We start from the raw sequence: 21,054 nt of genomic DNA, 5'->3' as shown, positions 1-21,054 counted from the left end.
CCTCCCCCCTCCCCCTCCCCCTCCCTCCCCCCTCCCCCTCCCCCTCCCTCCCTCCCCCTCCCCCTCCCACCCCCCTTCCCCTCCCCCTCCCCCTCCCTCCCCCTCCCTCCCCCTCCCTCCCCCTCCCTCCCCCCCTCCCCCCTCCCCCCTCCCCCCTTCCCCCCTCCTCCCCCCCTCCCCCCCTCCTCCCCCCCTCCCCCCTCCTCCCCCCTCCTCCCCCCTCCCCCCTCCTCCCCCCCTCCTCCCCCCCCCTCCCCCCCCCTCCTCCCCCCTCCCCTCCCTCCTCCTCTCCTCCCCTCCCCCCTCCCCCCTCTCCCCCTCCCACCCCTCACTCCCATCCCTCACCCTCCCCCCCGTTCCCCTCGCCTCCCCTCCCCCACCCGGCAATGCCGGGTACTTCTGCTAGTATGTCTATAAAACGCCCTGGTGATGTCTGTGTTTGCTCCACTGTTCTCATCCTTACTCCTCAACAGCAAAACCCCCCTACTCTTGCTCCACTGTTCTCATCCTTACTCCTCAACACCAAAACCCCCCTACTCTTGCTCCACTGTTCTCATCCTTACTCCTCAACAGCAAAACCCCCCTACTCTTGCTCCACTGTTCTCATCCTTACTCCTCAACACCAAAACCCCCCTACTCTTGCTCCACTGTTCTCATCCCTCCTCCTCAACACCACCACCCCCACTACCCCCCTACTCCCTCCCATCTCCACATCATCTCCCCGAGTGAATTCAACTTTAACTTGTATGGTGTGGAAGTAGCACAGGCTTTATGGGCTCATTGGCCTTTTCCTTCATCCAAGTTTCTTGCGAGTGTGTTTCAAGATAATTTATCTTTGACTTGAATCGATGATGAAAGACTGACTCAAAAGGAATGAAAATGTGATGCAATTTTGAGTTTATATATTTGGTGAACGTTTTTGGCAGAGACCAAGCACAGAACAAGTTGATATATGCAGTCTATGGTTAAAAAGGCTATAGTTGTGTTGTATACAAAGCAGGCCGAAGGGCGGCGTAAGTGCCGCATCCCATGAAATTGCTTTTCAGAGCGTCTTGCAATCCGAGCATGTTTTGAACATATACCTGAGTTTGCCAGTCTGAGCATTGAGGTGTGCCCACAGTGATATGTAATATTTAATACTATTAAAAATCCATGCTCCACAAGGCTGCCCTTGTTCCTATGTTTACAAAGATCATATGAACAAAATATGACGTCAATTGGAACTTATTTAGAGGTTGCTCAAAATATAACATTTTTAATTTATCCTGTTTTTTTCAGATGGTAGAAACTCGCAGCTCTTCCACAGTTTGGTTGCTGGGCAAATCTGAAAAGGAAATAAGATGTGGGGGACTACCAACCAAAGGACACACATTGCAGAAAATGGTGTACTATCACATACAAGAACACCATACAGTTCGTGAAAGTGCCAACTTAGTGCACAAACTGTGTGCATACTGAGAGAAAGCACGAATTCCAGTGCAGAGAGTAGATTCCTGTGCGCGCCAACTTTTGAAGTTGTATGATGCCGACAAACTGGTAAAGAAAAGTAGAACCAAGACATTCGAAAACTATAGAGTGAAGGAGCAGATGTTCAAAGATGATCTTCAATCCCTCCTCGATATCTCACCAAATGATGCGCTTGAGAAAATGACGAATAAAGAAGACAAAGCATTCCTTATCTTGCAGCGTGAGGATCCCTCAAGTTCACGTATGGGATCTGTGGACAACACTCTGGCGGTGAAGGAGAACAGAAAGCGTATCAGGCTTGAGAATGAAGATAAAAGAAAGAAGAACCATGCTGCTGAGATTCTAACAGCAATGCAATCTGTTCCATCAACATCGGCTGTGGTTGATGATGAGTCTGAGATTGAAAGCTCCGATTCAGGGGACAATGAATTCAAACTCCAAAGTCCATCTTCTGCCAAACAGGCGAAAATGGCTCCCATCAAGGTGATCACTCCAGCAATAGTGGCAACTCTGGACAGAGTAAATCTCTCAGATCGGCGTGCTACGTTTGTGGCCAGTGCTTTTGCACAATCTCTTGGTCATACCATTGAAGACAAGTGCAAGCCAACAATAATAAATAATTTGAGTAATTGAAAATAGATAATTATAATTATCTATGAATATCTATGATATCTATGCAATATCTATGATATCTATGCAATAGATAATATCTATGCAAGCCAACATAATTATCTATGAATTGATGTTTGATGCTAAAAATTCTGTATCTTATTATTCATTAAAATTTGTCAACATTTTGAGCAACCTCTAAATATTGTCCAATCGAGCTCAAATTTCCACCACAAACTACTTTCTTCAATAGGAGTAGGGGCAGGCTTGTGGAGAAATGAAAATCCAATCATCAAATTTTTGGACCACCCGAGCCCACACGACTCCACTTTTGCTGTTGATGAAGCGAATTTTCAAAGGAGATGCAGCTTAATTAGCCCTGGCTCTGAATGCCTAGGCCCCATGAGTGGGAGCGAGCAGCACTGTTGTGTTACGTTCACACCTAAAAAAGGAGGTCGTCATGAACTTGAGTGCAGTTACTGTGTAAGCAAAAAAATGACACTTCAGACTTATGGAAGCAAAACCTTAAAATCGTCTATTTCAAAACTCATTTGCTTGCAATGTCTGAAGGGGCGGCGGTCCATTCCTTTCGTTCCCTTTCTTTCCAGCTTTTCATGGCCAGCTCCAATTTATTCATCGCCCATGTCATAAGAAATTGTTTATTATAATTTGTTATGTCCTTTAAGATGGTCGATAATTCAAGTCGTGCTGGTGCATGCCAATGTACATGAAAAAGGTTCTGAAAAGTTTGTTTTTTCCCACAACCTTATTTGTGGCTTGTTTTCTGCAAGGATCTGAATGATTTTAATTGGATAAAGCATGTTCCGACAAGCTGTTGTCCTGAACACGCATCGCTGATATTGGTTCAAGCATGGCATTGGCGACCATTCATCGAAAATCTCACGTTCTTGGAAGGCAGACAGGGTTTATACATTCCTCTCAAGCCCTCGGCTCCCTCTCCTTCCACACCTTGCACACCTTACCCTGGCTTTGGAGGTCATTTAGAAATAGATGGATGCACACTTTTTTTTTCTTTTTTTTTTTCTTTTTTTTTTACAGGCACTTTCCCAGGTGCATCCATTTTTTGAACGTTCTGCTTAATTCTGTCTGTACTCCTTTGCCTGTTCTGAGTCGGGATTGAAGATGTAGCAAGACGCAAAGTTGCATTTAGTAAGCCAAGCAACCTTAAAAGTCAGCCAGATGAGTGAGATGGTGCTTTTGGCTGATTGAAATCATGGCTCCTTGGTGTGTGCGCTCTTCATAGTTGAGGTCTTGGCTGCCTTGCTTTGGTTCCCGTCTGGTCATCAGCAGTTCGTTGGTGCCGGTGAGCATCTGGGGAAACACAGGCACCGCGAGGCCGAATCACGTGGGGATTTCCTCTTCTTTTTACTGCATGGTCGAGGCTCGTGGCATTGTGACACAGAACAAACTAGAACGGCATTCGGTAGAGAGCAAACCTCCGCCTGGTTGGCCATATCACTCAATGGTGAAGAATCACTTAAAAAATTAAATAATTTTCATATCCGAATCCATATTCAGATCTTCACTAAAATCGAATCGAATCGTCCTCGTCAGACACCCAACCGGTCCACAAAGTTTCGTCCAAATCCATCCATAACTTTTTCAGATATCCTGCTATGTATCGTTTTTGGCCCCATGTCCCAATGGTGAAGAATCACTTAAAAATTAAATAATTTTCATATCCGAATCTTTATTCAGATCTTCACCAAAATCGAATCGAATCGTCCTTGTCAGACACACAACCTGCCCACCAAGTTTCGTCCAAATCCGTCTACAACGTTTTGAAATATTTTGTTCACAAACGGACAGACAGGGGTGAAAACATAACCTCCATCCACCTTTGGTGGCGGAGGTAATGAGTGGAGGTGAGCAGTGATTCTGGATTTAGGCAGTTTCACGAGGAGGGGGTGGCTGCTGGACCACGTGTGTCCTGCAGATACCTCAGGGGACAAAGCACGAAGAAGGCAGAGGGTGCACGTCTTGACAAGGCGCCTCAAGCTTTTAGAGGAGGGAGACAATTTTAAAAACACATCCTTGGGATTGAACGGATGTTGTTTTCTGGCTCTCCATAGAGTATATGTATTTGTTGTGAGCTTTGTGGAATGATCTGAGGTTGTCTTTGGTTCCAGAGGGACAATGCAAGTTGTTTTAAAGCAACTTTCTCACCACAGGATTCAGAGTACTAAGAGTACCAGTCCTGATGTATTTTGTATTACGTGGTGGTGAGGTATTTTATATTACGTGATGGTGAGGTTTTATATTACGTTGTGGTGAGGTGTTTTGAATTATGTGGTGGTGAGGTGTTTTATATTACGTGGTGTTGAGGTGTTTTATATTACGTGGTGTTGAGGTGTTTTATATTACGTGGTGCTGAGGTGTTTTATATTACGTGGTGTTGAGGTGTTTTATATTACGTGGTGTTGAGGTGTTTTATATTACGTGGTGTTGAGGTGTTTTATATTACGTGGTGTTGAGGTGTTTTATATTACGTGGTGTTGAGGTGTTTTATATTACGTGGTGCTGAGGTGTTTTATATTACGTGGTGGTGAAATGTTTTATATTACGTGGTGTTGAGGTGTTTTATATTACGTGGTGCTGAGGTGTTTTATATTACGTGGTGTTGAGGTGTTTTATATTACGTGGTGGTGAGGTGTTTTATATTACGTGGTGTTGAGGTGTTTTATATTACGTGGTGTGAGGTGTTTTATATTACGTGGTGTTGAGGTGTTTTATATTACGTGGTGTTGAGGTGTTTTATATTACGTGGTGCTGAGGTGTTTTATATTACGTGGTGTTGAGGTGTTTTATATTACGTGGTGTTGAGGTGTTTTATATTACGTGGTGGTGAGGTGTTTTATATTACGTGGTGTTGAGGTGTTTTATATTACGTTGTGGTGAGGTGTTTTGAATTATGTGGTGGTGAGGTGTTTTTGAATTATGTGGTGGTGAGGTGTTTTGAATTATGTGGTGGTGAGGTGTTTTGAATTACGTGGTGGTGAGGTGTTTTGAATTATGTGGTGGTGAGGTGTTTTATATATTACGTGGTGGTGAGGTGTTTTATATTACGTGGTGGTGAGGTGTTTTATATTATGTTGTGGTGAGGTGTTTTATATTACGCTATGGTGAGGTGTTTTTAATTATGTGGTGGTGAGGTGTTTTGAATTACGTGGTGGTGAGGTGTTTTGAATTACGTGGTGGTGAGGTGTTTTGAATTATGTGGTGGTGAGGTGTTTTGAATTATGTGGTGGTGCGGTATTTTATATTACGTGGTGGTGAGGTGTTTTATATTACGTGGTAGTGAGGTGTTTTATATTACGTGGTGGTGAGGTGCTTTATATTATGTGTTGAGGTATTTTGAATTATGTGGTGGTGAGGTGTTTTGAATTATGTGGTGGTGAGGTGTTTTGAATTATGTGGTGGTGAGGTGTTTTGAATTACGTGGTGGTGAGGTGTTATTGAATTATGTGGTGGTGAGGTGTTTTTAATAATATGGTGGTGAGGTGTTTTGAATTACGTGGTGGTGGTGTTATTGAATTATGTGGTGGTGAGGTGTTTTTGATAATATGGTGGTGAGGTGTTTTGAATTACGTAGTGGTGATGTGTTTTGAATTATGTGGTGTTGAGGTGTTTTTCATAATATGGTGGTGAGGTGTTTTGAATTATGCGGTGGTGAGGTGTTTTGAATTATGTGGTGGCGAGGTGTTTTGAATTATGTGGTGGTGAGGTGTTTTGAATAATGTGGTGGTGAGGTGTTTTTAATAATATGGTGGTGAGGTGTTTTGAATTACGTAGTGGTGAGGTGTTTTGAATTACGTAGTGGTGAGGTGTTTTGAATTACGTAGTGGTGAGGTGTTTTGAATTACGTAGTGGTGAGGAGTTTTGAATTACGTAGTGTTGAGGTGTTTTAAATTACGTAGTGGTGGGGTGTTTTAAATTACGTAGTGGTGAGGCGTTTTGAATTACGTAGTGGTGAGGTGTTTTGAATTACATCGTGGTGAGGTGTTTTGAATTATGTAGTGGTGAGGTGTTTTGAATTACGTAGTGGTGAGGTGTTTTGAATTATGTGGTGGTGAGGTGTTTTGAATTACGTAGTGGTGAGGTGTTTTGAATTACGTCGTGGTGAGGTGTTTTGAATTACGTAGTGGTGAGGTGTTTTGAATTACGTAGTGGTGAGGTGTTTTGAATTACGTAGTGGTGAGGTGTTTTGAATTACGTAGTGGTGAGGTGTTTTGAATTACGTAGTGGTGAGGTGTTTTGAATTACGTAGTGGTGAGGTGTTTTGAATTACGTAATGTTGAGGTGTTTTAAATTACGTAGTGGTGGGGTGTTTTAAATTACGTAGTGGTGAGGCGTTTTGAATTACGTAGTGGTGAGGCGTTTTGAATTACGTCGTGGTGAGGTGTTTTGAATTACGTAGTGGTGAGGTGTTTTGAATTACGTCGTGGTGAAGTGTTTTGAATTATGTAGTGGTGAGGTGTTTTGAATTATGTGGTGGTGAGGTGTTTTGAATTACGTAGTGGTGAGGTGTTTTGAATTACGTCATGGTGAGGTGTTTTGAATTACGTAGTGGTGAGGTGTTTTGAATTACGTAGTGGTGAGGTTTTGAATTACGTAGTGGTGAGGTGTTTTGAATTACGTAGTGGTGAGGTGTTTTGAATTACGTAGTGGTGAGGTGTTTTGAATTACGTAGTGGTGAGGTGTTTTGAATTACGTCGTGGTGAGGTGTTTTGAATTACGTCGTGGTGAGGTGTTTTGAATTACGTAGTGGTGAGGTGTTTTGAATTACGTAGTGGTGAGGGGTTTTAAATTACGTAGTGGTGAGGTGTTTTAAATTACGTAGTTGTGAGGTTTTGAATTACGTAGTGGTGAGGTGTTTTGAATTACGTCGTGGTGAGGTGTTTTGAATTACGTCGTGGTGAGGTGTTTTGAATTACGTAGTGGTGAGGTTTTGAATTACGTAGTGGTGAGGTGTTTTGTATTACGTAGTGGTGAGGTGTTTTGTTTTACGTAGTGGTGATGTGTTTTGAATTACGTAGTGGTGAGGTGTTTTGAATTACGTAGTGGTGAAGTGTTTTGAATTACGTAGTGGTGAGGTGTTTTGAATTACGTAGTGGTGAGGTGTTTTGAATTACGTAGTGGTGAGGTGTTTTGAATTACGTCGTGGTGAGGTGTTTTAAATTACGTAGTGGTGAGGTGTTTTGAATCACGTAGTGGTGAGGCGTTTTGAATTATGTAGTGGTGAGGTGTTTTGAATTACGTCGTGGTGAGGTGTTTTGAATCACGTAGTGGTGAGGCGTTTTGAATTATGTAGTGGTGAGGTGTTTTGAATTACGTAGTGGTGAGGTGTTTTGAATCACGTAGTGGTGAGGTGTTTTGAATTACGTAGTGGTGAGGTGTTTTGAATTACGTAGTGGTGAGGTGTTTTGAATTACGTAGTGGTGAGGTGTTTTGAATTACGTAGTGGTGAGGTGTTTTGAATTACGTCGTGGTGAGGTGTTTTAAATTACGTAGTGGTGAGGTGTTTTGAATCACGTAGTGGTGAGGCGTTTTGAATTATGTAGTGGTGAGGTGTTTTGAATTACGTCGTGGTGAGGTGTTTTGAATCACGTAGTGGTGAGGCGTTTTGAATTATGTAGTGGTGAGGTGTTTTGAATTACGTAGTGGTGAGGTGTTTTGAATCACGTAGTGGTGAGGTGTTTTGAATTATGTAGTGGTGAGGTGTTTTGAATTATGTAGTGGTGAGATGTTTTGAATTACGTAGTGGTGAGGTGTTTTGAATCACGTAGTGGTGAGGTGTTTTGAATTATGTAGTGGTGAGGTGTTTTGAATTATGTAGTGGTGAGGCGTTTTGAATTACGTAGTGGTGAGGCGTTTTGAATCACGTAGTGGTGAGGTGTTTTGAATTACGTAGTGGTGAGGTGTTTTGAATCACGTAGTGGTGAGGTGTTTTGAATTACGTAGTGGTGAGGTGTTTTGAATCACGTGGTGGTGAGGTGTTTTGAATTACGTGGTGGTGAGGTGTTTTGAATTATGTGGTGGTGAGGTGTTTTTAATTATGTGGTGGTGAGGTGTTTTGAATTACGTGGTGGTGAGGTGTTTTGAATTACGTGGTGGTGAGGTGTTTTGAATTACGTGGTGGTGAGGTGTTTTGAATTATGTGGTGGTGAGGTGTTTTGAATTATGTGGTGGTGCGGTATTTTATATTACGTGGTGGTGAGGTGTTTTATATTACGTGGTCGTGAGGTGTTTTATATTACGTGGTGGTGAGGTGCTTTATATTATGTGTTGAGGTATTTTGAATTATGTGGTGGTGAGGTGTTTTGAATTATGTGGTGGTGAGGTGTTTTGAATTATGTGGTGGTGAGGTGTTTTGAATTACGTGGTGGTGAGGTGTTATTGAATTATGTGGTGGTGAGGTGTTTTTAATAATATGGTGGTGAGGTGTTTTGAATTACGTGGTGGTGGTGTTATTGAATTATGTGGTGGTGAGGTGTTTTTGATAATATGGTGGTGAGGTGTTTTGAATTACGTAGTGGTGATGTGTTTTGAATTATGTGGTGTTGAGGTGTTTTTCATAATATGGTGGTGAGGTGTTTTGAATTATGCGGTGGTGAGGTGTTTTGAATTATGTGGTGGCGAGGTGTTTTGAATTATGTGGTGGTGAGGTGTTTTGAATTATGTGGTGGTGAGGTGTTTTTAATAATATGGTGGTGAGGTGTTTTGAATTACGTAGTGGTGAGGTGTTTTGAATTACGTAGTGGTGAGGTGTTTTGAATTACGTAGTGGTGAGGTGTTTTGAATTACGTAGTGGTGAGGAGTTTTGAATTACGTAGTGTTGAGGTGTTTTAAATTACGTAGTGGTGGGGTGTTTTAAATTACGTAGTGGTGAGGCGTTTTGAATTACGTAGTGGTGAGGTGTTTTGAATTACATCGTGGTGAGGTGTTTTGAATTATGTAGTGGTGAGGTGTTTTGAATTACGTAGTGGTGAGGTGTTTTGAATTATGTGGTGGTGAGGTGTTTTGAATTACGTAGTGGTGAGGTGTTTTGAATTACGTCGTGGTGAGGTGTTTTGAATTACGTAGTGGTGAGGTGTTTTGAATTACGTAGTGGTGAGGTGTTTTGAATTACGTAGTGGTGAGGTGTTTTGAATTACGTAGTGGTGAGGTGTTTTGAATTACGTAGTGGTGAGGTGTTTTGAATTACGTAGTGGTGAGGTGTTTTGAATTACGTAGTGTTGAGGTGTTTTAAATTACGTAGTGGTGGGGTGTTTTAAATTACGTAGTGGTGAGGCGTTTTGAATTACGTAGTGGTGAGGTGTTTTGAATTACGTCGTGGTGAGGTGTTTTGAATTACGTAGTGGTGAGGTGTTTTGAATTACGTAGTGGTGAGGGGTTTTAAATTACGTAGTGGTGAGGTGTTTTAAATTACGTAGTTGTGAGGTTTTGAATTACGTAGTGGTGAGGTGTTTTGAATTACGTAGTGGTGAGGTGTTTTGAATTATGTCGTGGTGAGGTGTTTTGAATTACGTTGTGGTGAGGTTTTGAATTACGTAGTGGTGAGGTGTTTTGTATTACGTAGTGGTGAGGTGTTTTGTTTTACGTAGTGGTGAGGTGTTTTGAATTACGTAGTGGTGAGGTGTTTTGAATTACGTAGTGGTGAAGTGTTTTGAATTACGTAGTGGTGAGGTGTTTTGAATTACGTAGTGGTGAGGTGTTTTGAATTACGTAGTGGTGAGGTGTTTTGAATTACGTCGTGGTGAGGTGTTTTAAATTACATAGTGGTGAGGTGTTTTGAATCACGTAGTGGTGAGGCGTTTTGAATTATGTAGTGGTGAGGTGTTTTGAATTACGTCGTGGTGAGGTGTTTTGAATCACGTAGTGGTGAGGCGTTTTGAATTATGTAGTGGTGAGGTGTTTTGAATTACGTAGTGGTGAGGTGTTTTGAATCACGTAGTGGTGAGGTGTTTTGAATTATGTAGTGGTGAGGTGTTTTGAATTATGTAGTGGTGAGGTGTTTTGAATTACGTAGTGGTGAGGTGTTTTGAATCACGTAGTGGTGAGGTGTTTTGAATTATGTAGTGGTGAGGTGTTTTGAATTATGTAGTGGTGAGGCGTTTTGAATTACGTAGTGGTGAGGTGTTTTGAATCACGTAGTGGTGAGGTGTTTTGAATTACGTAGTGGTGAGGTGTTTTGAATCACGTAGTGGTGAGGTGTTTTGAATTACGTAGTGGTGAGGTGTTTTGAATTACGTAGTGGTGAGGTGTTTTGAATTACGTAGTGGTGAGGTGTTTTGAATTACGTCGTGGTGAGGTGTTTTAAATTACATAGTGGTGAGGTGTTTTGAATCACGTAGTGGTGAGGCGTTTTGAATTATGTAGTGGTGAGGTGTTTTGAATTACGTCGTGGTGAGGTGTTTTGAATCACGTAGTGGTGAGGCGTTTTGAATTATGTAGTGGTGAGGTGTTTTGAATTACGTAGTGGTGAGGTGTTTTGAATCACGTAGTGGTGAGGTGTTTTGAATTATGTAGTGGTGAGGTGTTTTGAATTATGTAGTGGTGAGGTGTTTTGAATTACGTAGTGGTGAGGTGTTTTGAATCACGTAGTGGTGAGGTGTTTTGAATTATGTAGTGGTGAGGTGTTTTGAATTATGTAGTGGTGAGGCGTTTTGAATTACGTAGTGGTGAGGTGTTTTGAATCACGTAGTGGTGAGGTGTTTTGAATTACGTAGTGGTGAGGTGTTTTGAATCACGTAGTGGTGAGGTGTTTTGAATTACGTAGTGGTGAGGTGTTTTGAATCACGTAGTGGTGAGGTGTTTTGAATCACGTAGTGGTGAGGTGTTTTGAATTCAAGAGGCAGCAATTCTTGAGTGACCGTTTTAGTTTGAAATGTTAAAGGAGTTAAGAAGAACATGTTGTGACAATTGGGTCTCTAATGAAGCAAGATATTAGGAGAGGAACTTGCTCGATGATGTTCAACAGAGGAAAGATTTGAAGAAAGACCATGTTGGTGAAATTAATTGAAAAAGTCACGTTGATGCAACAGGCAAGGGTCTTGGGGAAGAGGTTACCGATACTGCTCCTCCCTAAACCTCCCCCGCCCCCCCCCCTCCCCCTCCTCCCTCCTCTCGTTGGCAGCAGAGACAAGCAGGTCACCAGAGATTTATTCGCACCCCATAATGCCGGGAACTTGGGGCCATTAACTTTTCAGACTTTTTCATATATAATTGGACGTTGTGAGGAAAGGAGAGAGAATGCAAAGGTGATGAGTAAAAATGAGTAAGAAAAGTATGTGATGAAAAGTGTGTGATGTTTGTTTGCAAGAGAGATTATAGCTGGCCTGGTAACTATAGTTTGAGTGAGACAGAAAGAAAGACCAGCAACCTGATACAGAGAGTGTAAGATGGTTCTGGGCACCACCTTAATGCTCATAAGTCAGAACAGTAGTGCTACCCTGGGCGGTTGCTGTCTACAACCTACTACCTAAACATTTAAAAAACAAATTTATATTTATAGATACACATATATTGTCTACATTTTTTCAGACACCCTGTATATTGAATTGATCCTTATACAGTGCATTCAGAAAGTATTCAGACCCCTTCACTTTTTTCACATTTTGTTATGTTGCAGCCTTATGCTGAAATCGTTTAAATTCATTTTTTTCCTCATCAATCTACACTCAATACCCCATAATGACAAAGAGAAAACAGGATTTTAGAAAGTTTTGCAAATTTATTAAAAAGAAAAAACTGAAACATCACATTGACATAAGTATTCGTACCCTTTCCTATGACACTTGAAACTTAGCTCAGGTGCCTCCCATTTCTCTTGATCATCTTTGAGATGTTTCTACACCTTGATTGGAGTCTACCTGTGGTAAATTCAATTGATTGGACATGATTTGGAAAGGCACAAACCTGTCTATATAAGGTCTCACAGCTGACAATGCATATCAGAGCAAAAACCAAGCCATGAGGTCGGGGGAACTGCCTGCAGAGCTCAGAGACCAGATTGTGTTGAGGCACAGATCTGGGGAAGCCTACAAAAAATGTTCTGTTGCATTGAAGGTTCCCAAGAGCACAGTGGCCTCCATCATTCTTAAATGTAAGAAGTTTGGAACAACCAGGACTCTTCCTGGAGCTGGCCGCCCGGCCAAATTGAGCAATCGGGGGAGAAGGGCCTTGGTAAGAGAGGTGACCAAGAACCCGATGGTCACTCTGGCTGAGCTCCAGAGATCCTGTGTGGAGATGGGAGAAACTTCCAGAAGCACAACCATCACTGCAACACTCCACCGATCTGGGCTTTATGGCAGACTGGCCAGATTGGAAGCCTCTGGACAGTGGCCTCTGGAAGCAACGTCATTACAAGAACTGTTCGTTGGGAGCTTCATGAAATGGGTTTCCATGGCGGAGCAGCTGCACACAAGCCTAAGATCACCATGCGCAATGCCAAGCGTCGGCTGGAGTGGTGTAAAGCTCGCCACCATTGGACTCTGGAATGGTAGAAACACGTTCTCTGGAGTGATGAATCACGCTTCACCATCTGGCAGTCCGACAGACGAAACTGGGTTTGGCGGATGCCAGGAAAACACTACCTGCCCGAATGCACAGTGCCAAATTTGGGTGGAGGAGGAATAATGGTCTGGGGCTGTTTTTCATGGTTCGGGCTAGGCCCTTTAGTTCCAGTAAAGGGAAATCTTAACGCTACAGCATACAATGACATTGTAGACGATTGTGTGCTTCCAACTTTGTGGCAACAGTTTGGGGAGGGCCCTTTCCTGTTTCCGCATGACAATGCTCACATGCACAAAGCGAAGTCCATACAGAAACGATTTGTCGAGATTGGTGTGGAAGAACTTGACTGGCCTGCACAGAGCTCTGACCTCAACCCCATTAAACACCTTTTGGATGAATTGGAACGCCGACTGCGAGCCAGGCCTCATTGCCCAACATCTGTGCCCATTGCCCAACCTCACTGATGCTCTTGTGGCTGAATGGAAGCAAACCCCCGTAGCAATGTTCCAACATCTAGTGAAAAGCCTTCCCATAAGAGTGGAGGCCGTTATAGCAGCAAAGGGGGGAACCAACTCCATACTAATGCCCATGATTTTGGAATGAGATGTTCGACAAGCACATGCAGGTGTGATGTTCGGGCGTTCACATACTTTTGGCCATGTAGTGTACATGTATATGTATCAAAAGATAAAATAATTACGTGACAAGAAGCAAGATGTCAGTGGTGAATAAGGTTGCTTTTGTTTTTGTAAAATATCTCACAAGACGACCACGTGACTCAGAGGGCCAGTGGCACATATTTGGAAATAATGTAGCTCAGGAGCTTTAATTTGAGTCAGGACATTGGTTTTACGAAAGGTTTGTTTTGTATTATCCCAAACCCCCTCATTTGTCAGGGCCAGAGGTGGTGGATGGAATCTGATGAACCTTGGCAGACTCTGGCATGCTGCAAGGAGATTGCTAAGGCTGTTCGCTCTCCAGATCCTGCAGCATTTTTCTCACATTTGCCTGTTCACCAAGTGTGTGGAAACTTTCTTACACCATCATACTCCTTTTGTAAAAAATAAAAAGGTTTTTGGGAAAACAAACTTACAGGAAAATGCCTTTGTGCTTCAGTTAACCCTCAAAAGGCAGATTGGTGCCAGCCTAACTCCTTGAAGAATGACAGAGGGAAAATATAGAAGAAAAAAAAAGAAGGGCAGAGCACTAACCTCACAGAATTCCAAATTTGGCACCAACACCTAATGGGGCTTTTATATTTGGTTAAATGTGAATTTATTTCTCTGTTTACCTTTCTCCCCTCATCAGGACGGCTCTTGCAATGGATTACAGCATTATGCAGCACTAGGCCGGGACGTTGTCGGAGCCGCTTCAGTGAACCTGATTCCTCATGAGGTTCCACAGGATGTGTATGCAGTTGTCGCCCAGAAAGTATGCTTGTTCTGCAAATTGCTGCCTCTTGAATATTTTACCATCCCAGTATTCCTTACTTTGCGTACCATGCAATGTCATGAAACATCATACTCAGTTTGGGTGCAGTAACCTGCAGCATCAATAAACATTACTAAATTAAGTTTCCTCCATCTTACAGGTAGAGGAGAAACGGTTACAAGATGCTGCAAATGGGTTGCAAATAGCCCAAGTTTTGGAGGGTTTTGTCAACCGCAAAGTGGTGAAACAGACTGTCATGACAGTAGTGTATGGGGTGACACGGTATGGCGCACGTCTGCAGGTTGAGAAACGGCTCAATGAGTTGGAAGACTTTCCAAAGGTGAGAAAGTAATCGTAAGTTCATATCATAGGTAGAAAACTCTCTTGTTGTCAGGAAAAGATGGGGAACATCTCAAGGTGAGACATGTGATCCGTGCAAGCTGGGCGCCAAGCCGCACAGTTGATGGCTATTGATATTGGCATTTTTCTGGCTTTCACCAATGGTTCATTGGATTGACTGATGACAGCAAAGGCAATTGTGGAACACATTTACTGTGCTGATGCATGTACTTGTAAACGTGTGTGTGTGTGTTTGTGTGTGTGTGTGTGTGTGTGTGTGTGTGTGTGTGTGTGTGTGTGTGTGTGTGTGTGTGTGTGTGTGTGTGTGTGTGTGTGTGTGTGTGTCACCTCCATTTGCGGGTTTCAGGAGGTGTAGCTGAGTCCTCCCAGGACCCAAAGTATCCACCTCCTCTTCGGTAAGGGATCACGGTTCATGGACCAAGCTGTTCCACTTTGTCAGAGTTTTGGTCCAAGTTCTCTTTTCAGGATCGTCACCGAACCCCGGATTGCCACCAGTTGTCGTTCATTTGTGGTAATATTCCTGGGGATGGTTTTTAAAATCTCAGTGAGGTTCTTCTTCAGTGTTATTATCAATATATTTATAAGCATAATCCTTTGCTTACAATCCTACAAATTCACTAATTAATTATCTTTCCAACCAATTCATCCTTAAACTTTCCAATAACCTATATATTTTTTGGAGAGAACAGACTACTACTCGGTTTGTAATTGCTTGTGCCATAAATATCGATGTCTTGTGCCATATCCTCATACACATCTCCTGTATTGATTTTCAAAATAAAACTATTTGGCCATATAAAGTAGATTAACTCCATCATCAACTCTTTGAGTGGCCTTCTGGCTTTGTGGCAGGCAATATCCCTTAAACAATACCGAAAGCCTAACAGCGGCGTAGCCGGGCTTGTAAAATCTTATAAATCACAAACACACATGATTAGCTTTTTAAACAGTCGCTAATGCTGTTTATAACATTAAACAAAGAAATTTGGAGGAATCCAGACATCAGTGAGGTACGTTTTACTTACAGAACTGAGACATGTTCTACTGTAACCTAGATTATACCCCACAAGGGTTGGGTATGTACTGTTTTGTTGGAAGAGACGTAACGCCGATGCTTTCGATATTTGATGACCATTTTAACAATCGGTTTGTTTGTGTTTCACACTGATCGAAAAACGGAAAGGTAGAGCATGGTGATTGTGATTATATGACAGGTTCGATGATATTTTCGGCATGAACGGCATATAAATCAAAATGGCGGTGTGTGGAGTCAGCCACAGTACCGCCGTAATGACATTAGACGTAATCACATCACCCTGTCATGTGACCAGATCCTCAGCTCTGATTGGCATTCGTTTGAGGGGGACATACATACATGCATACATACATGCATACATACATACATATATACATACATACATACTGTTGCCCCCACACAGACTCAGTAAACAGACAAAGGATAAAATAATGATAGCAAAAATAAAAGGTGTGGTTGGCACTTATCTGCGAGCGGTTCCCGAATCTTGTCAGGAATTGTCTCAGGCCCGCGACCCTGCGTGGGAAACCACAGACTAGTTGGCGTGAACTAGGCCTCATGCGCGAAGCGAACGAGCAGTTGTACAGCTCGATCTTCCACATCTTCTTTGTCCTCACGATCTCTGCGCGGAAAACCGCAGTTCCCGGCCCACGGCTCCTCCTCCTCACGACCACCAGTAAGATGTCCCAACACGGCCGCTCGCGATGGTGTCCAAAATCAGAAGGGGCGAGAAGATTCGGCACACGACCGCCCACGATGAAATTCCCAACGAGAAGGACCAAAAGGACGTTCATGCCAAGAGAGACAAAATGTCGATGCTGGGAGAGACCAAAATGCGATCGTTCACCAACAAAGTCCAAAACACGAAGGCGCAAGAGGAGCAATAACGACCGTTCACAATGATATCCAGAACGAGAAGCCAAGGAAGAGGAAAAATGTTGGTCAGAGCGTTTTTTATCGTCCAGGCTCTGACGTCATCTGTCCCTGCTTCACCAATCAGCGAGTCCCTTCTTACCAGTGCTTGTGCCAATCACATCACCGCTCTTTGGGCGTGCCTCCACGGAGCTGCCTGTCCTGTGCGCTCACCAAGTCGGTGTTATCCATGACAATGCTTCATGCCTGGCTTCCGGTAGTTTTTAATTAGTGTGTTTAATGCGCGATTCTAGCTCTATGTGTGGGTGCGGTGTCAAAAGGAACAAATGAATAGATTACAGAGGCAACTACACACGGGAGATTAATTTACCCATAATCCCTCGTTAATTAACAAGCCCCACCCCTCTAATGGGGACGAAGATACAAGTTTACCCGACATCCGGTCTGCACAAATTTCCATACTTATGGTACATCGAGGTTCTTCTTTTTCACAACAGTCGGAGCTCACTACCTATGCATTCTTCCTGGTCCACAGTATCACTATCCCCCACAAACATAACAATTCATACAGACAGACAAACACTGTGGAATAAGCTGAGATTTCATAAATATTTTTCACCTTTTTTTGTTTTGTTCCACTGCAAACCAAAGAAATACATATGTGGATACCAAAAGATTTTTTTATTTCAACATTTTTCTGGAAGAAATGGTGCATTAAAAAAAAAAAGTGCAAGGGTGCCAATATTTTTGGCATATAAATCAAATGGTGGTGGTGCTGACATGGAGTGATTTGACACCTAAATGGTCTTGAAGGGGAATATTTTGTCGTGTTTATTCAGCCTCTGCAAAATTGGCGCCCCAGGATTCTCAGACTAGATAACCTGCGACAGACGTCATTGGTGGTGAGAATGTTTTTGGTTGAAGGCATGGAGGGAAATTTGGCTGTAAGTGAAAGAGGAGCCTGGATGAGCTAAGCGTTTAGGAGTGAGGAGCTTTTGAGGAATAATTATTGTCAAAGAGAAACGGAATATATTTCCATGAAGAAGAAGAATGAATGGGTTGTTCTTGATGGGGTAAAAAGCAGAGTAAGGCATTTTAAACTATAACGGCATTTGCTAGAGCACATACCTCCACAAGGCTGAACAATTTACGTCGATAAGCCGCTAGATCTAGATCCGGACCTGAAACCAAACCAAAACGGCTTGTTCTTGTCACCTAACCACATCCGGATCCGTAATCGGATGTTTCACCAAAATTCGGATCACTAAAATCTAATCATTTCGTCCTTGTCACATATTCGGTGTCCCCACCAAATTTCTTATGAATCCATCAAATATATCCTGTTCACAGACAGACAAACAGACAGACAGGGGTGAAACCATAACCTCCAGTTACCTTCGGTGGTGGAGGTAATAAAACACTAAAACACAGCATAACTGGTCCGGGGAACTTAGCTTTCATGAACACATAGGCCCGAGAGCTGATCAGTCGTCCGCATGCCCCACACCCTGAACCGGAATGAATTGATGTGAATGGTCGATTTTTATGCTTCCGTTGTTGCTCCTGCTGTTGTTGCTGCTGCTGCTGCTGCTGCTGTTATTATTATTGTTGTTGTTGTTGCTGTTGCTGTTGTGTGGCCACAGGCAGTGTACCTTTTTATGCACAAGCATTTAATATCCCATTGAGGTGTACAGGTTAATCATGAAGATTTATCTTCTGCTTCTATTGTTCTTACTGGATTGAACGATCCTATTGATTTTATCTGATAACTTTTTTTTTTCTGATACCTGCTCAGCTTGGGATGAAGGGCATCGTGACCATCCATGTTCTACCCTTCCGTTCTTTTGTAGGCCCATGTATGGAAAGCCTCGACTTACCTCTCACGGGGCATTTTCCATTCATTAAAGGAGATGTTTGCAAGCACTCGTGAGATTCAGGTGAGAATTATCTTTTGAAAATTAAATGTGCAAAGGTTATGTTGTAGCCTCCGAAGGTGGACAGAAGTTGTTTTCACCCCCTCTCTCTTTCTTTGTCTGTGAACAGGATATCTCAAAATGGTATGGATGGATTATGACAATTTTTTTAGGTGATTCGTTACCATTGAGCGATTGGGGCAGAAACAATGTATAGAATGATATTTTAATAGGTTGTGGACGGATGATGACAAAACTAGGCGGATGAGTTGGTAAGGTGACAAGAACAAGCCGATTAGATTTTGGTTCAGGTCAGGATCCAGATTTGGCCTATCAGTGGGATACAAAAGGTAAACTGTTCAGCCCGGCGGAGGTGTGCGCTCTACCGAGTGCTCTTCTAGTTTGAGATGTCATGTAACTATAACCTTATGACTTTTTATACATTCTCTAATAAAAAAAAACCATGAGCCACGGTGTTGCATAGCTTGGTTGGGCTTTTGCCCAGAAATGATCTTAAACAGGTGGCAAGGTGCGTACGTGCAGAATTATGAGGATTGGGCAAGTTGATTGCAACCTTGGAGTATAATATGTGTTGCTCTCATTATGAACTGGCTACAGCACGGAGGCTTCGTGATTTAATGGAGTTGTCAAATCAAAATGAAGATTACCTTTTAATGATTTTTTGTTGTTGTTCGATGGACAGGAAGTGGTCCAATGTAGTTGTGATTTGTTGATTGCTTTATTATGGAATGCTGTGCTTGCCACGTGTACAGAAGTTGATACACGTGTTGATGGGAAATGTAAAAATTGGCCATTCCTTTCCCATTGTAAGTAAGGAAAAACAGTACTTTTGCTGAGCTATCTTTGCTAATCCAATGCATGACACTGAAGTCATGTATGACACTCAATCAATGTCAAGTCAATGCATGACACTTTGATCATGCCTATGGAAGGGAGCAATGATTGAGCTTACATGAACACATGAACACACATGACATGAATGACATGAACTAACTGCAGCACACGTCTATTATTAGTCTGTGAATAGCCACTGTGCTTTGTTTTGTCATGTTCATTCTACTTGCTCAACTTCACCGACAAACCAACTTGTTATGCATGAAATGTTTGCATTTGTGCCGGCATACACATTTTTGAAGAATAATTTGCCAAAATAAAGCTTCATGAACAATACGCGACTTTCAAAATGACGTATCAATTCCTCTTTTCTCCCGCCTCTTGAACAAACTCCCTCACTCTTCAATCCCACTCCTCCCTCCAGGTCTTTAAAACAGCTGTTCACCACCATCTCTTGTCTTCCCCCATCCAAAACCTTGATCTCTTCTACCCCCGTTAATTCACCCCAGATACTTTTCTTTTTTTTCAAATACTGACTTTTTTCTTTCCTGGAAGTTCCAGCAGTGTCCATGTGATTTATACGCCCCCCCCCCCCCCTTCCCATGCCTCCTCCCCCCAAGCCCTCTCCTTCCCGCAGATCTCCCGATGTCCCTGTTCTCTACTGTTGTGCTTGTGTGCTTTCCTCTCTCTCCCCATCTTGTCTCCCGCTCCCTTTATCTTATGTTTTATGTGTCAGTTTGTCTTTTTGTGATTAATGTTAGCTCTTACACGAGCCTCCATCTTGTATAGAAAAAATAATAAAAATAACGTGCCCTTTTGCACATTATAGTTCATTATTATGATTGCCAAATGATACTAATATTAATATTGTTGTTGATATTATTACGATTAATTAATATATGCTTTGTTACAGTGCTATTATTGTTTTTGGTATTTAATTTGTCATTAGAATGCCATGCTGTGGAAGGGCCTATGAAACTGCTCGAAACATCTTAACATGGCACGCGTTTAGAAACATGGGATTCCTTCCAGATTCTTTGTAGTTAATTATCTTAAATGACACATGCATTTTTACAGTAAAAATTAATGGGAATTATTATTAGTAAAAATAAATTAGTAAATTAGTTTTTTAAAAAATGAAAGATAGTCTGTTGGGAGCCGTTGGTGAGGTATGTGGATGGAGAAAAGGACCACCGAGGCACTCGGAAACATGGTGGTGGGATGATGAAGTTGGAAAGAGGATTGACGAGAAGAGGAAGAAGTTCAAGGAGTGGCAGAAGGCGAAGGGTATGGGGAAAGAAAAAGCAGAGCATGAAAGTTATAAGGCAGCCAAGAAGGCTGCAGAGAAAGAGGTAGCAAAGGCGCAGGAGGCATGTAGGAAAATGTTCGGAGAATGCTTGGATTCGGAAGAGGGTCAGAGAGCGGTACTCAGGATTGCAAAGCAGATAGCGAAAGAGAGGTGTGATGTGATGGGGGTGAGTTTCTTGGAGGATGAAGTGGGACAAATCATTGTGGACCCAGATGGAATTAAAGGAAGATGGAAAAGATATATGGAAATACTGTTGAATGCAGAGAATGAATGGGATGGCAACATAGAGAGTAACCCAGTTTTAGGACCGGCTGAGAAGGAAGTTGAGGAAGTGATAAAAGAAAAAAAATGAAGAGTAGAAATGAAGAGTGGAAAAGCGGGAGGGCTGACGGGAGTTGTGGGAGATATTAGTCAGGTTCACCATGTTCTTTCGTTCAAAATCATGGTAGATTAGCAAACCTATACATTTTTGGAAACGTTATTACATGGAAAATCTGAAAATCAATGTTTACATTTGCCAATTCCGACCAATTCGATTCGACCAATTCGACCATTCGACCAATCGTTTCGATCGACCATTCGACCATTCGACCAATTCGATTTGCCAATCAATTTGACCGACCTTTGCTTGTGTGGAACGGACTGTGAAAATGATGCGGACTATA

General features: G+C 42.5%; 1 protein-coding gene across 5 annotated transcripts in view; it reads left to right on the top strand.

Moving 5' to 3' along the window:
• Positions 1–21,054, top strand: part of POLRMT (RNA polymerase mitochondrial) — a 238,297-nt gene that overhangs the window by 169,910 nt on the left and 47,333 nt on the right. For all 5 annotated transcript variants that reach the window (XR_013622380.1, XM_078771712.1, XM_078771710.1 and 2 more), the window contains 4 exons: positions 13,509–13,631; positions 13,921–14,043; positions 14,204–14,383; positions 18,163–18,249. Coding sequence is in view for 4 of the 5 variants with exons in the window: in XM_078771712.1 (XP_078627838.1) it covers positions 13,509–13,631; positions 13,921–14,043; positions 14,204–14,383; positions 18,163–18,249 (513 nt within the window). In the remaining variant the exon portion in view is untranslated. The remainder of the gene's footprint in view (positions 1–13,508; positions 13,632–13,920; positions 14,044–14,203; positions 14,384–18,162; positions 18,250–21,054) is intronic.

The sequence above is a fragment of the Myxine glutinosa genome, chromosome 2 (assembly GCF_964187855.1).
Source record: "Myxine glutinosa chromosome 2, kmMyxGlut1.1, whole genome shotgun sequence".
NCBI lineage: Eukaryota > Metazoa > Chordata > Myxini > Myxiniformes > Myxinidae > Myxine > Myxine glutinosa.
The sequence above is the reverse complement of the archived record's forward strand: the minus strand, read 5'-3'. Positions and strand labels throughout refer to the sequence as shown.